The sequence below is a fragment of the Ruditapes philippinarum genome, unplaced genomic scaffold (genome assembly GCF_026571515.1).
Source record: "Ruditapes philippinarum isolate M1 unplaced genomic scaffold, ASM2657151v2 ctg232_1_1_1_1, whole genome shotgun sequence".
Taxonomy (NCBI): Eukaryota; Metazoa; Mollusca; class Bivalvia; order Venerida; family Veneridae; genus Ruditapes; species Ruditapes philippinarum.
Window position 1 is genome coordinate 80,229 of NW_026854319.1, and position 15,846 is coordinate 96,074.

A 15,846-nucleotide genomic window follows, 5' to 3' on the forward strand; every position below is an offset into this window, starting at 1 on the left:
TATCAACATAAAATCCAAAAAGTTATTCAATTATTATTAAACTACATACGATAATCAAACAATGACAAACAACAACGATAACAAATTGAATTACATAAGCTTATGTTACTACATGTAAAATAAATGTTGTTTTAAATAAGTTGTATGCAGTGTGTACGTTTGAAGAAAAAACTACACACCCAAAGCTTAGTTACATGAATATCTATAACTTGGAATGCACATTGTGAAGAAATCTAGTAGTTTACATAAATCTGAATCTGTTTAGCAATAGTTAACTAAAGGTTACACTCTCATAGGTACTTTATAGGAAAGATGATCAGACGCACTGTCACAACATTTAAATTAAACAAACGCAATCTATAACAAATCGAGAAAAGTACTTAAAACGTAGATTATATTAAAATTAACTGATACAATTCAATGAACAAAAATATTCTATGTAAAAACTCGTGTCTGCCATATTTCATTCAAAAACGCGCCGAATTATCATGTTCAACAGACAAGTCAAAAGTCACAAGTCAAAAGTCATAAGACACAAGTAAAAAGGGCAGGTTTATGCTTCCATACTGTAAGCAGTATATTATATTTTTTAAACGTAGATTATTAAGGGGTTGAAAATTACTTTCGCTAAATGTTCCAATAATTACACTATGTATTCAAAAGTCAATACAAAAGGTGAGATTGACGGCGACAGTTTTCACTATATATCCATGAAAATGTAACATTGGAGTCGCGTGGTGGGTAATTATTAGTGTTCGTTTTTATATCTACAGTAGATATTTTAGGTATATTCTACGGAATGCCGTTAGGGCCATCGCCTATGAATGTGTTGATCTGAAACGCGTTTCAGATCAACACATTAATAGACAATGGCCCTAACGGCATTCCGTAATATTCAAGTTCTAAGTGTACATCTAAACGATCCTGCCAACAAGCTGCTGGTCTTGTTAAAGCTTTACTTTACAAAATTTGGATTAAAATAAATGTAAACATAAATTTCGATGAGATGAGGCATTTGACAGAATCAGTGATATAAAATCCGTTTTCTGGTTTTTGCTATATTTCTTTATCTTTATAATTATGCCATCTATTAAGTCAATCTTTGAAAGCATAAACTTGATTTTACGGGAAAAAAATGTATGAAGAAATAAATACCGACTTGCAGTCAATTTGCACTGACGCCAACGCTACTTTGTACAGCTGTTGTCGTCATTTTCAACTGCTGTCATTTTCAACTGTTGTGTCGTATTCCGACTGTATTAAGAGTATTATGGGTAGTATAAATTTTCATACCTATTAGACAGGACTGATTTTGAGAATTTGGCCCTCTATAAGATGCTAGAGGCATTTTGTAGTACAAGTGGTATCTTGGTGTATTCTACCTATTTAAGGTATGCTGAATCCCATAAAGGTGGATACCAAATTGAAAAACTTGTGATCTTGACCATTGCAATGGCCGTTTAAAATGACCACTAAAATGGCCGCCAAATTTCTTTATCATAAATGGATGATAGATCAAATAAAACTTTTACGGAAAGGAACAGCCTGAAATTTGTCACAAAGCAAGTTTAGGTAAAAACAAATTAGACACCAAAACAGAATTAAAAAAAAAACAAAACAATCCAATATGGCCGAAAAATGCAAGATGGCATACATTTTTCTATAGGATAAGATAAAAGTAATAGAAGTAAAATTAAAGATAGTATTGGAATTTTTAAGGCATTTAAACATATTTAGGGGTTTACGAAGCGAACACTACACTCTTTCCTGTCCTATCTGCTAGATTTTATCTGGCACTCTATGCAAGCATATAGAGTGGCTACTCAGATGCCTACTTATATTTGCACAGCGTAAATATGTGTGAGGGGGTTAAAACGTGTGCATGCAAAATATACATTAATTAAAGGCACCTTTTTCTGAGTACTCTTGGGTTTTGGTGTTCGTTTTTCTGTAATCGGTCATCGTCTTCCGGTCGTCGTCTTCGTTCTTTTGTTATCGGTTCTCGTCGCATTTCTCTGCTGTCAGATCTTCTGTTATTTGTCGTCACTTTCGTTCTTCTGTAATCGGTCCTCGTCTCAGTTCTTTTGTTGTTAGATGTTCTGTTATCGGTCGTCGTCTTCGTTCTTCTGTTATCGGTCCTCGTCTCAGTTCTTTTGTTGTTAGATGTTCTGTTATCGGTCGTCGTCTTCGTTCTTCTGTTATCGGTCCTCGTCTCAGTTTTTTTGTTGTTAGATGTTCTGTTATCGGTGCTCGTCTTCGTTCTTCTCCGTTCTTCTGTCATCCGATGTCGTCTCTATTCTTCTGTAATCAGGCCTGGTCTCCGTTTTCTTGTTGTCATCGGTTTCCGTCTCTGTTATTGATCCCCGTCTTCATTCTTCTGTCATCTGTCTATGTTATTGTGTTATCAATCTGCGTCTCGTTGTCTTGTTGTCAGTTCTTCTGTTATCGGTTCTCGTCTTTGTTCTTCTCAGTTCTTCTGTCATCGGTTCTCGTCCCTTTTCTTCTTTAGTCAGTCCTGGTCTCCGTTTTTTCATGTTGTCATCAAGTTCTATGTTATTTTGTTATCGGTCCTCGTCCTATTTTTCTGTTATCAATCTTCGTCTCCGTTGTCTTGTTGTGAGTTTTTCTGTTATCGGTCTCTGTTCTGTTTTGTTATCGGTTCTCGTCTTCGTTCTTCTGTCATCCGTTCTCGTCTCTTTTCTTCTGTAATCAGTCCTGGTCTCCGTTTTCATGTTGTGAATTCTTCTGTCACCGGTTCCCGTCTCTGTTCTCGACCCCTGTCTCCATTTTTCTGTCATCTGTTCTCGTCTACGTTATTCTTTTTCGGTCCTCGTCTCTATTTTTCTGTTATCAACCCTCGTTGTCTTGTTGTCAGTTTTCTGTTATCCGTCCTTGTCTCTGTTTTTCTGTTATCGGTCGACGTCTCTGTTCGCTTGTTGTCAGTACCATTTTTTACAAGTAATATTTGTATAGATAACTTTGCTGTTACTTTAAGATATCCTAGAAATTTATTGGAGGGTACCCGGAATGATGTGATAATCTTCTTGTAGAATTTTCTCCAAACCGTGACTGAATTCCAAAATTTTCGAGAGCTGCCACACGTAACAATCTCCCGGTTTCAGACATTTTATGACTCGATGAATATATGGTGTTGTTATTGTTGTTGTTGTTTTAACTTTAAATTTCAAATTAAATAGTCACTTATTTTTAAACTTAAATATGCCCAAATGTCACCAACAGCAGTTTTGCATGTGGAAGGAATGTATTTTTCAGACTGTAAAAATGAAACAAACAAAAAATTAAGAGACGATATTTTGTGATTGGTAATTTAGATGAATAGAAGTAAGTTTTCTTCTTTTTATTACTTTTGACATTTAAGTTATTTATCAATTTCAACTTTGCTTTTCTCGAAACAGCCTGACATTGTCAGAATTGTCAGCAAAAATAAAATTGAGGTACCACATGGGGAAAATCTTAAGAAAGTAGTTTCGTCATTGAAAAGTGTGAAATTATATTTTGATAATTTTCACTGTGAAATTATCAAATATAATTTTCACGGATAAATCAGTAATCCACTGAAAAGCATAAAATAAAAAAAACTATGAAACTAATGTTAGTTAAAGTCATATCTGCTAAAAATGTAAACGTCATCGTTACTTCCGCAGTAGCACAGCCGGTTAAGTGATTGACTGATGTGTGAGAGGTCTATGGTTCGATTCCTACTGTTGCCATTTTTTAAGACCTGTTGTTTTTTTGTTGTTTTTTTTTTGTGGGGGCGCAGTATATATTTTAAAACACTTTTTGTCTCGGTTTGTGTTGTGTTTATGGCATTGAAATGACACTTTTTGACATTTCAAAATAATTTTTAAATACTCATTTTAAACCATAAATACCATAATAAGTGCAAAATATATGAAAACAAAATGAACAACTTAAAAAAAATCATAGCTACAAATAATGTTGAAAATTACGGAACACCTGAAGTGACATTTTCCACACTTTCTCCCGGAATTGAATTCGTTTTTACGAGATAATAATTCCCAATTAGAAATATTATTTCGTTTTAACGAAATATAAAATCTTAATTACGAAATATTGATTCGTTATTTCGAAATATTATTTCGTTATTACAAAATATTAATTTGTTATTGCGAAATATTTAAAACAGTAAATATAGTAAAACAGTACTGTACATGTATATACTGTTAATTGAGCCATTAGGCTTACATTCGCTATATTTGGTAGCCAATCTCATTAAAATCTGATCATATTGAATAATCATTTGATTTTGACAATAATAATTAATTGCATCATATTGTATCATAGTTTCAATGACCTATTTTAGTATTTTTAAGCGACCATTTTGAATTGACCTTTTGGAGGTCAAGTGTTATAAATTCTTCTCTCTCGTAATTTATAATTTCTACTACTTCCATAATTCCACGTAAAATATACACAATAACTGTTCTTAATTTCATTTCACTGTTTATTTGTTTGAAAGTGTCCTAAATTTCTACTCTACAATTAATAATTAAAGTTACAGAGTTTTTCTTCCTCACACATGGTTGATAAGTCACTGAGAATTAACTCTCAAAAATCCCTATCCCGACTCTAGCTCTTACAATCTCACTCTTGCATTTTGAATATTGTTCTTCAATCTTCAATCTAGAAACTTGAATGTTAACTGCCCCCAGAAAATCTTGTCCCAGTATTTATATGAAATACCTAGTCTCTCCATATTTGGAGGTTACCTTAGTGTTAATTGACAAATTTAAGCCTTCTATATTTATGACGACAAGTGTTGATCAAGTAACTGTACCAGAAACAAACAGACTGATCCCTGGAATATTTATGATGGTAACCAATGATTGAGTTCCCTAAACACAACAATTGCAGACCTCTTGTCCATTATTTATGCAGGTACCCGTTGACAGAGATACCAAACTAAAATCTCCCAGACTGATACACAGTCTAGCCCCAACAGATTTATAGCAATAAATAATGACAACAAATGAGGTCTCAATTCTCATACAAACTCAATCATTAAATCAAACCTAAACCAGGTGCCTTGCTAAAACTACAACACTCCCCCAACCTTAAAAAGCTTAATTGTCCCAATTAAGTTAACAACACCAAACAAAAATATAGAAATGAAACAAAAATCAGTGACTATTCAACCAATCTTACTCCCAAAATGAATAGAAGTTTAACAAGAAAACATTCTCAATTAACATATAAACACTGCATTAACTAAAATAAGCATTATTCAAATACGAAATTCTAAGAAAATACTAAATCTACAGAAATGTTACTTCTGTTAACGACAAAAATTTTTCTGACTACAATTATACATTGAATACTCAAAACAAACTAATTAAAGTTCTCAAACAGTTATTCAACTTTTAACACCGTGTTTTAATATCAAAATGAAACTTATTTTGTCACTCAATTATATAATATAATTGTTCTGTTGTCCTTTTTTTTTACTATTTCACAATAATATATCCTAATTCAATCTTTCACACATTGTCTATTTCTTGCACACAAAGTCCTGGTGCCTATTTATTTCTTAATAAATTTTAACAAATGTGTAAGAATTCTTTAAAGGCACAAACTGAATATAAGATTTGTTTGGTAGTCGTCTCTACCATAAAGTCCTAAGTGCCAAAATATTAAACTTAATATTTATATATATCATAATTAAAATTAAAAAAATGGCACTGATTGTTAAACTGAAAATAAAACACTTTAAAATCCAATTTGAATCAGAATCACACAATAATATTCCAATCGAAAATAACACCAATTAATATTCCAAATTGAAAAGAATCACAAGTTAATATTCCAATTCAGAATGAACAACAATTAATATTCCAATTTGAAATGAATCACAAGGTAATATTCCATTTTGAACAAATCACTTATTAATTCCAATTACGATTTATATCCAATATATATATTTTTGCAAGAAGTAATCATGAAAAATTCATCTTTTCCCCCCTCTTTTCACTTTCATTTTCTTCATTTTTGAAATTCTAGAATTTTGTTTCTTAAACTGTCTAATTCTTCAAGGAGTTCAGTTGGAATTTGTTTCTTCTGGTTATTAATTTTTGCCGAAAGAGAGTCCAGTTTTTCTTCAATGTTAGATAATCTTTGGTTTATTTTATCGAATGCTGTAGATAATTCATTGTTAGAATCTGATCTTAGAATTGTATAAGGTGTTGTACTTGGCAGTCTAGATGCTGGCTCAAGTGGTCTCATTGTTATAGACGATGCACTTCCATAGTAAGGCACATGTGATGTATATATGCCAGGAAATGTAGCTGCTGATGGTGGTGGAGATATTGTTTCATGTCGTCGTTTTGTAGTTTGTTTTTCCATGTCTACTCCTGCGATTCTTTCAAAATAATTGTCGTTCATAGTGAAAATACAATACTTTTCGTGTTTCAAAAGTCCTGACTTATTCGAATATAACTTTTTACAGCTTTTACACTCTTGCATTTATTTTTCTCATAAACCTCCAATAATATAAATTAATTTTAACAAGAGTTAAAAAATCCAATAAAATATGATAATCAATTGTTTTCAGATATTCCAAATTATTATAATTATTTTATCAATTCTGTACACAGTTCTGAACGCTTGAAAACTTGGAAATGACTGCAAAATCTCAGAGTACCCTTATATATCCAACATGTTCTCCTTTGAAATTAAAACTTAATGAAAGATATTTTACATGATGATTCTTTATGATCTTTATGTTCTGTGCTGGTATGGTATGTGTTGAGTCCTATTCCTTTTACCTCTTCTTACTTGTTGAAAATCTGATTCAGATGTCATCTTCTGCATTGTCTTAGTTTCTTTGATTTGTGATTTATTGTTATTCTTGTTGATTCTCGCCATGTTTGATTGCCAATTTGTCATTCGATTTCCATAGTAGTGTTTCAGACGATCATGATGTATGACTTTTGTTTTTGTTGCAGACCCCATTTTGATTTCAAACAGAACATCATTAATTTTCTTTGTTATGATAACTGGTCCTTTCCAGATAAAAGGTTCAATCTTCTTACTCCTACCTTTCACTTTTGATTTGTCCCAGTATAACACTAAATCTCCCTTATTGAATGAAGTTTTATGTGCTCTACTGTCATAATCCTTCTTTTGGCGATTTGCACTTTTCTTGAGAGTTTTCCTAGCAATGGAATATGCCTTTGTCATTCTATCTTCAAGTTCTATTACATAATCCACATGTCTTTGTGCTTGTTTCTCTAATATACACCCCATTGATATTTCAACCGGCAACAATACTTCTCTTCCTAACATAAGCATATTTGGACTAAATCCTGTGCCTGGATGAACAGTACTTCTATAAGCTGCAGTAATCAAATTAAGATTTTTGTCCCAGTTTGTTTGATTTTCATTAACATAGGTTGTAATCATGTTTTGCAAGACTTGGTTAAATTTTTCAGGTCCTCCATTGGCCATTGGTCTGTAACCGGATGTGCGTGTCTGATTTATTTCCAGCAATCTGCAAACTTCATTAAACAATTTTGATTGATAATTAGAGCCCAAGTCTGAATGAATATCTAAACACATGCCGTATCGAGACAAAAACTCGTACACTATTTTCTCGGCCACAGTACTAGCAAGTTGATCTTTAATTGCATAACACTCCACCCATTTTGTAAAATTGCACATTACAACTAGGATATAAACATTGCCATTATCGGTCTTTGTCATAGGTCCCATGATATCAGTACTGACCCTGTCCATTACATGTCCAACAGTGTATTCGGATAGAGGTGATCTTGGAGTTTTGTGAGGTCTTTTCCGAAATGAACATTTCTCACATTGTTTAATATACATTTCCACACTGTGTCTTAATTTATACCAATAGAACTTGCATTTTATTTTCGACAAAGTTTTTGTAATTCCCAAATGAGCGCCTGTAACTGAGTCATGTGTAGATACCAAAATTTCTTTTTGTAAAACCTTTGGAACAACAAGAAGCAAAGTCTCCTCTCTTGTGTTGAGGATATATTTTGTAAACAGCACTCCATCTTTCATCACTAGTAAGTCATAATTTAACCAGTAATTACGTATGCCTGGAGAATATCCAGCTATCTTGTCCCTGGAGGGTCGTTTGTTTTCAATAACCCATGTTATCACAACTCCTAAATCTGGGTCTGCTCTCTGTAATTTTGCCATTCTGACTGGTGAATAATTAATAGTGTTGAACTGCTTAAGACAACCCAAGTTAGATGCCTGAGCTTCATTTTCCGATGAAACAACTTCGCCACCTAGTATGGAATTTACGTCCTTGTCAACCACTTGTGTATTATTTTCACCCATGTTGAGATTGTTTCCACTTCTTTCACCACGCGAATGTAGGCTTTCACGGAAACGAAGTCGACCAATGCGATATCGAAAATACTTCCTTGCCCTTTTTATTCCATGGAAAAGTGATTTTAAACAACTCATCAATTTTATAATTTGCAGCTGCATTAACACGAAAATATAACTCCAAAATGTACATTCATTTTGTGGTTTCACTCGTAACACAACAGGTTTGATACTTTTCCCTTCACCTATGTTCCTATCGAACAAGGGAACAACATTATCAAATTTGGCAAAATCCGACCAAGACTCGTGTTTCTTCATACAGGTTACACATCCTTTGCAAGGTAAATTTTCCAAGATTGTTTTTCCATCATAACAACTACACTCTTCTGGTTCACATGACATTCTAGAGAGACTGTCAACATTTGTATGTTTTTTTCCACTTCTATGTTCAATCCTAAAATTAAACTGTGACAAAACTTCTAACCAGCGAGCCATTTGATCTGTCGGCGACTTGAATGACATTAACCATCGTAGACTCGAACAATCTGTCCTCAAAAGAAATTCTCTCCCTAAAAGGTAGTGTCTGAACTGAGTAATAAAAGTTACAACACCCAAAAGTTCTCTTCTAGTTGCACAATAACGTCTTTGTGTTTTGTCGAAAGACTTACTTGCAAATATTATAGGCTTCTCAACGTAATCTTGTGCTTCCTCTGACCACTGCATTTGTGATAAACATCCACCACATGCAAAATTACTACTATCAGTGTCAACAATAAATAATCCATTGTCTTGCGGGTAAGCTAACACATCTTCACTTGTAAGTGCTGACTTTAAATCCATAAATGAAGCATCTTGTTCTGATCCCCAAATAAACGCTCGACCGGCCTCCATTAAGCGATTAAGAGGAGCTGCCCTCCCACTATATCCTTTAATAAAACGTCTGTAATAACCGCAAAATCCTAAAAAGCTTCTTAAATTTGTCAAATTTTGTGGTACAGGCCATTCCTTTACAGCCTTAAGTTTCTCCTCTGTAGGGCGTATTCCAGAACTATCAATTGTATGACCCAGTATATTTATACTTTTCTGTAATAAAGTGCATTTACTAGCTTTTAATTTCAAACCATTTTTCTCAAGTCTAGATAATATTTCATCTAATCTATTTAATGCTCCATCAAAAGTCTCTGCAAATGTACAAATGTCATCCATATATATTATCATTGTCTTCCACTGTAAATTTTTAAACACTAATTCCATACATCTTTGAAATGTGTGTGGTGACCCTGTCAAACCTTGCGGCATGGTCACATACTGATAAAGTCCACCTCTACTTGTACAAAACGCAGTCTTCTCACGATCCCTTTTATCCAATTCAATCTGGTAAAACCCCGAAAGTAAATCTAATGAACTATAATAATTATTTCCTCCCAAAGATTCAAGACAAGATTCTATTCTTGGTAACGGATAAGCGCATTTTTTGCTTAAATTGTTCAAACCCCTGTAATCCACACAAACTCGTACACCACCCTGAGGTCCCTTTTTCCGTACAAAACATAAAGGTGCAGACCAAGGACTCGTGCTCTCTTCTATAATTCCCATGTCCAATTGCTGCTGAATGATCTTTTCTTCCTGTCCTTCAAAAGCCTTTGGCACACGTCTTGGTGGAATTTTGATTGGCCTGACATTTTCTGGAACTTCAATAGTATGTTTCACAACAGAGGTACGACCTAAATCTGTAGGAGAACTTGAAAATGCATTTTTATGTTTTTCTAATAGATGTTTCAATTTTTCCTTTTGTAAATTATCAAGATTTTCTGAAGATCTCTGATATAACTCTTTTAATTCACTGTTCCATTTTGTGATATCGCACTTAATATTATCCTCATTTATTTCGAAAGTTGCCGACAATTTGCAGTCATCTAAGTTCACATTTTCTTTCAATAAATCTTCTTGATTTAATTCATGCAAATATCCCAATAATGACCCCTTGGTTAATTTCACATTTCTATCAGAGGTATTAACCAGTCTTATAGGAATTGAATTGCCTTGAAGTTCCCTTGGGGATACTAGCACACTTCCCATAAAAACTTTATTCACTGGCCATTTATTTTCCAAAGGGCAGATGATGCCTAATGATGAGTTAATTGTTCCAAGATTTATTGCCTTGCCAGGTATAACAATTTCTGAGTTTGCTGGAATTGATACCTTTGACCGCGTAGTAATTTTCACCGCTCTTAATGGCACTTTCTCCACAAATGTCTTTCATTTTTTCCCATTTAATTTTAATCCTTTTTGAGCACTAAGTTCAAAATTATTTTCATTTAAGAAGTCTAATCCTATTAATCCATCTTCATGATTATGTGCAACAAAAACCGTTTACTCAAAAGTTTGACCTGCATTTGTAAAAGAAAATTCACATTGACCAACTATAGTTAATAATCCATCATTTGCGACTTCAAAGCGCACTGAACGTTCAACATCAGACAAAATAGGTCGAATATCTTCTGGAATTCTATAATAAAATGCAGACGATAATATTGTACAACAAGCTCCAGTGTCTATAACAAAATTTGCATTCACAGTATCAAAAATTTTTACAGGCATAATAAGCGAAACACCATTTGCATTAGCACTCCTACACTTAATTGTCTTATATACAATGTCATTGTTACTGACCAAGTCTGGGCCGTAAGGCTTGGTCTGAGTTAGTTTCCCTGAGAAAGTTGATTTGATGGACAATCCCGAGCATAATGTCCGAGAGTATGGCATTTGTAGCAAGTGACATTCTTGTAGTCCGGTTTATTTGACTGACGCTGAGTAAATTTCTGGTTGTTGTTTGCCTTTAAATTCAATTGATTTGCTAGCTGGTCAATTTTCTTCCCTAATGATGATTTCAGATCCTTACCAAAATCTTGAAGACGGGCTTCTGTGACGTATTCTTCCTTTTTATCAATACTCCTGATCCGAGGGCCTCTTACATCATCCCTTATACTTGTATAGTTGTCTAACAATTCTCTAGCATGGTCTATTGTCTTAGGGTCTTGCATCCCGATGAACAAAGCTGCTTGTGAATCTTGAAGTCCCTTCAAAAAATGACGTAAATTTATGGTTTCTCGAGTGGCATTGTCAGCAGTAGGGTATCCCTTAATCACCAACCTTTTTACGCTTGCAACATACTCAGCCAGAGTTTCCTTCTCGCGAAAATATTTGCGATTTTCCAATTCAGCCAAATACGAAGCAGTAGATCGTTTTTCTTGAAATCTTGTAATAAGTGCAGTTTGAAGAAGATTGTAACTGTTCAATGTGTCTTGTCCCACTTGCTTAAATATGTATTCTGCAGCCTCGCCTCGCAAACTGTTTTTCAGACGGAACAGTCGCTCATTGTTGTCCCAATTGCAAGCTATAGCCATGGCCTCAAATGGATTGATGAAGCTTTCCCATGAATTTTTCCCATCAAAAAGAGTTTGTCTGGGGAGTGGAACGTCATACTTCCTATGTGAAATTCCATTTGAATTTCCAATATTTGACTGTGAACCATTTCTTTGTGAAAGAGCTATATCTGCTTCAAGTTGCCTTATCTGATTATTTTTCTCAATGCTAATGTCATTAATTCTCTGTTGATACTGATTCACAATTTCATCTCTCTGTAACACGGATTCTTGCTCTTTTTTTCTAATAATTTCTTCTAATTTTCTATTTTCTTCTTCTGCAATTCTCAGTTTTTCATGTAACAACTCAGTTTCTGATAAAACGTTGTCACCAAATTGTTCTTCATTTATTGTTCTTTGATTTATAGTAATAAATAATGACAACAAATGAGGTCTCAATTCTCATACAAACTCAATCATTAAATCAAACCTTAACCAGGTGCCTTGCTAAAACTACAACACAAGGTCAATTTTATTTTCTTGGTATCCACCCTCATCGTCTTCAGCATACCCATATTAGGTTAAAACACTCAAGATATTACTTGTACTATAAAATGCCTCTAGCATTCATATTTTCTTAAAATCAGTCCTGTTTACATCTGTCATTTGCTTTCAAAGTTGGTCTGTAAATTCGTCTTTTTCATGTTCAAGCTCGGGTTCCGTTGTCTTACTAATTCCAGTTAAAATATTATTAAAACACGAAACTTAAAATCCATTCACAAATAAAAATGTGAGTTATAATTATCTTTTTGTTTAATTTCTAAAGTAATTGTATTGATTTAAATTCAAATCTGTTTCAAAAAGGCGTACCATACCTTGATCCGGACAAGACGACACAGTTTGAGATGAGACCCCGCCTAGGGGAGACAATCTACCTGGAAATGCACTCCGCTGGCTTTCCACAGCCTAGTTTCACGTGGTCTTTTGGGGGCGCTCCATTAAAGCATACTGACGAGGGTTACACAAGTACGGTGCAGCTGGACAATGTTCACATGCATGACTTCGGGGAATATCGGTTGGATATGGAAAATTCAGTTGGAAAAACAACTTACTTCTTTCACGTGATTCCGTCAGGTATACTAATTTATACCTAAGACGCCTGCAAGAGAAATCACTCCCTATTTCAAAACATATTTGACGCAGATTTTTTGTTGTTGTTTTGTATCATCGCATAACGAGAGTTGTAAATGGGATACAGAACTGGTTTTAGTTTGTCCGTCAGTCCAGCCGTTCAGATGTCTGGCCGTCTATATGTTCATCTTCTTTAAGACCGATGAAACAAATTTTATTTGTCATGTTTACTTGCGCATGTCGTAAAGATTTGACCTTGACTCATAAAATGCCATGACATTCATGGTAAATTCTTATAGTTTTAACATGACTTTAAAATGACCTTGTCATTCATTGTCAAATCTTTTAATTCTGCTAAAAATTGCCATAGCTTTGTTATTAATGCTTGTATTGTTTTCATACTTAGACATAAAAACCCTTTTGCCAACACAATTAAGAAGGTTAAACTTAACTTAAATATAACTTTTACCTTTATAGTAAAATTATTGATTTGTTTTTCTGAAATTGGAAATACCCTTATTATTAATGCTCAACTTTGATTTCTATATGGACAAACTAAAAGTAAGCATAAACCGGGGGGGGTGGCAGTTAAGATATACATTACATGCAGTAAAACATAACCCCATAACGTCACCTCGGGGAGAACGTTCTTCCGTTCGTAGGCAATTGGTTTCCGCAGCATACATTTTTCGTTAATGTGTAATATGATCCATGCTGGTCGCAAACCCATTATGTTGGTTTTGTCATGACGCGGCTCATTTTTTGCCTTTTCAACGGCAAAATTAACTATTGATTCTATCTTATTAAAAACATCTTTTCATCTGAACAGGTCCTCCAGAACCTCCAAGTGACTTGACGTTCATTGATTCAACCACATATAGTGCAACATTGAGCTGGATACCAGGATACGATTACAATAGCACGCAGACGTTCGTAATAGTGGATTCCAAATTTAATGGTACATAGCTTCAATCTATTTATCTATTTACAAGTACAATTAAAATTGCCATCTGTAAATTCGTGCAATGTCACCAGCTGGTGTGCTGTAAAAGTTGTTTACTAAAACTAATATTATAATCTCCGAATATCTAACCAATAAAATCAACCAATATTATAATATCCGTATATCTAAACAATAAGATCTACTAATGTTATAATCTCCGAATATCTTACCAATATGATCAACGAATATCTTACCAATACCATCAACGTATATTTTATTAATATAATAATATTTTATTTTACAATATAATATATAAGTATAATTTTATTGCTTAATATAATTCACTTTATTTTCATTTGTATGTAAAATATATACGTTCGTTACACATTATCAAAGATTATACCCTCTGTTTTTGTTTACATCTAAAACCACGTGGAAAAATTACTTTCAATCCGTATTAAGTCCGAGGTTATTATGAGTAATAGCCGAGATGTTCCGATTGATACAATGTAAACCAAAAAAAAAACGACCAAGTGATGACAATTGAAATGGAAATACTGATGTGTTCAATCTTGAAAATAAATAGCGCGCCTCTGAAATTATTTCCAACATAATATCGTACCAGAGGGAGATAAATGAGTGACATCATATTAAAAAAGACCACGGTTCTTTTCGATTTTTTTTCTGGATATTACATGCAATAACACCCATTTATGGTCGCTGATTTGGTACGCTTTTGTGCGTCGTGTTGGCGATAGCGACAACACGACAAAGAGCCAAACGGCGCGTTGTCGCGCTGTCGTCTTGTCGTCCTGTCTAGCAAAGCACGCCAAACGGCGCGTTGTCGTGCGGCATGTTGTCGCGAGGAAGTAAAAGTAAGGAAAGACCACGAAGTAGAGTTTTGAGGGAAAAAATTTTGATATGTGGGGGTCTTTTTTAAAAAAAATGATTTTATCTACGCTATGATATTAACATTTTTTTCTCCATCAGCAGTGCTTGACAAAATAATATATGTACACATGCTTGTCTCATTTCAGTTTTATACGAATTCACAGAAGATACAAATAATGTTGGAAACATAACAACAAAAACAGTTGACCGTCTTACACCTAATCATCTTTATAACGTCACAATATTTGCCAGAAACAAAAACGGTACATCTCGAGATCTAAATGCCGTCAGTTTCTACACTCAAGGTAAGTTCAAACCAGACCTTGTCGTTTTGGATTTTTCGAAGGCGTATTGCCAATTTCATTTGTTACAGAAACTAAGTCTTCACAAGATTTACTAAATGCGTATTGCCAATTTCATTATCTGACGGAAATTTCCTCTTTTACTACATGCGTATTGCCAATTTCATTATGTGGTGGACATTTTTTCTTTTACTACATGCGTATTGCCAATTTCATTATGTGACGGAAAATTCCTCTTTAACTACATGCGTATTGCCAATTTCATAATGTCAGCGAAACCAAGTTGTTGTTTTTTTTGTTGTTTTTTTTTTTTGGCGAATTGTCAAATTTATTCTACTCAGAAACTAAATCTTCATCTTGGAATGAAATTGCCAATTTCATTGTTTTACAGGTACCAGGTTATCTAATGTTTGTACTATCCCTATTGCCATTTTTCAAAACTGCAAGCTCATTTTGCATGGTTATAGGCAAATTAGCAATGGGTTTCAGTATCAGTTCTCCGTTTAATGCAGTTAGAACTTCACTTTTAAAGGCCGTAATTTCTTATGTTAATTTAAAACATCACGTCTTTCTTTGTGTAATGCCAATTTGAATGCATTACTTAAACTATGCATTCGTACATTTAGGCAAATTTCAATATATTTTTTTTCTTTTCCAGAGAGCTCGGTCCCATTAGGCGTTATTTTAGGTGTAGTTTCGTCGCCTTTTGTAATCGTTGTGCTGTTCAGTTTAGCTATTAAATACTGCCCCAAGAAAAGAGGTAGGTATAAAGAAATTATTTCAAAAATATTCTCTAGCATTTCATAAAATTGTAAAAAAAAAAAAAGAATATTTATAGCTGACATTTCATAAAATTGTAAAAAAAATAATT

At 33.8% G+C, this 15,846-nt stretch overlaps 1 protein-coding gene across 1 annotated transcript in view; it reads left to right on the forward strand.

Annotated features, from left to right (window-relative positions):
* The window catches only part of LOC132739796 (roundabout homolog 3-like), a 32,564-nt gene that overhangs the window by 9,416 nt on the left and 7,302 nt on the right, over positions 1-15,846 (forward strand). The window contains exons 4-7 of the mRNA XM_060727590.1: positions 12,573-12,842; positions 13,669-13,797; positions 14,820-14,978; positions 15,634-15,735. Of these exons, the coding sequence (XP_060583573.1) occupies positions 12,573-12,842; positions 13,669-13,797; positions 14,820-14,978; positions 15,634-15,735 (660 nt within the window). The remainder of the gene's footprint in view (positions 1-12,572; positions 12,843-13,668; positions 13,798-14,819; positions 14,979-15,633; positions 15,736-15,846) is intronic.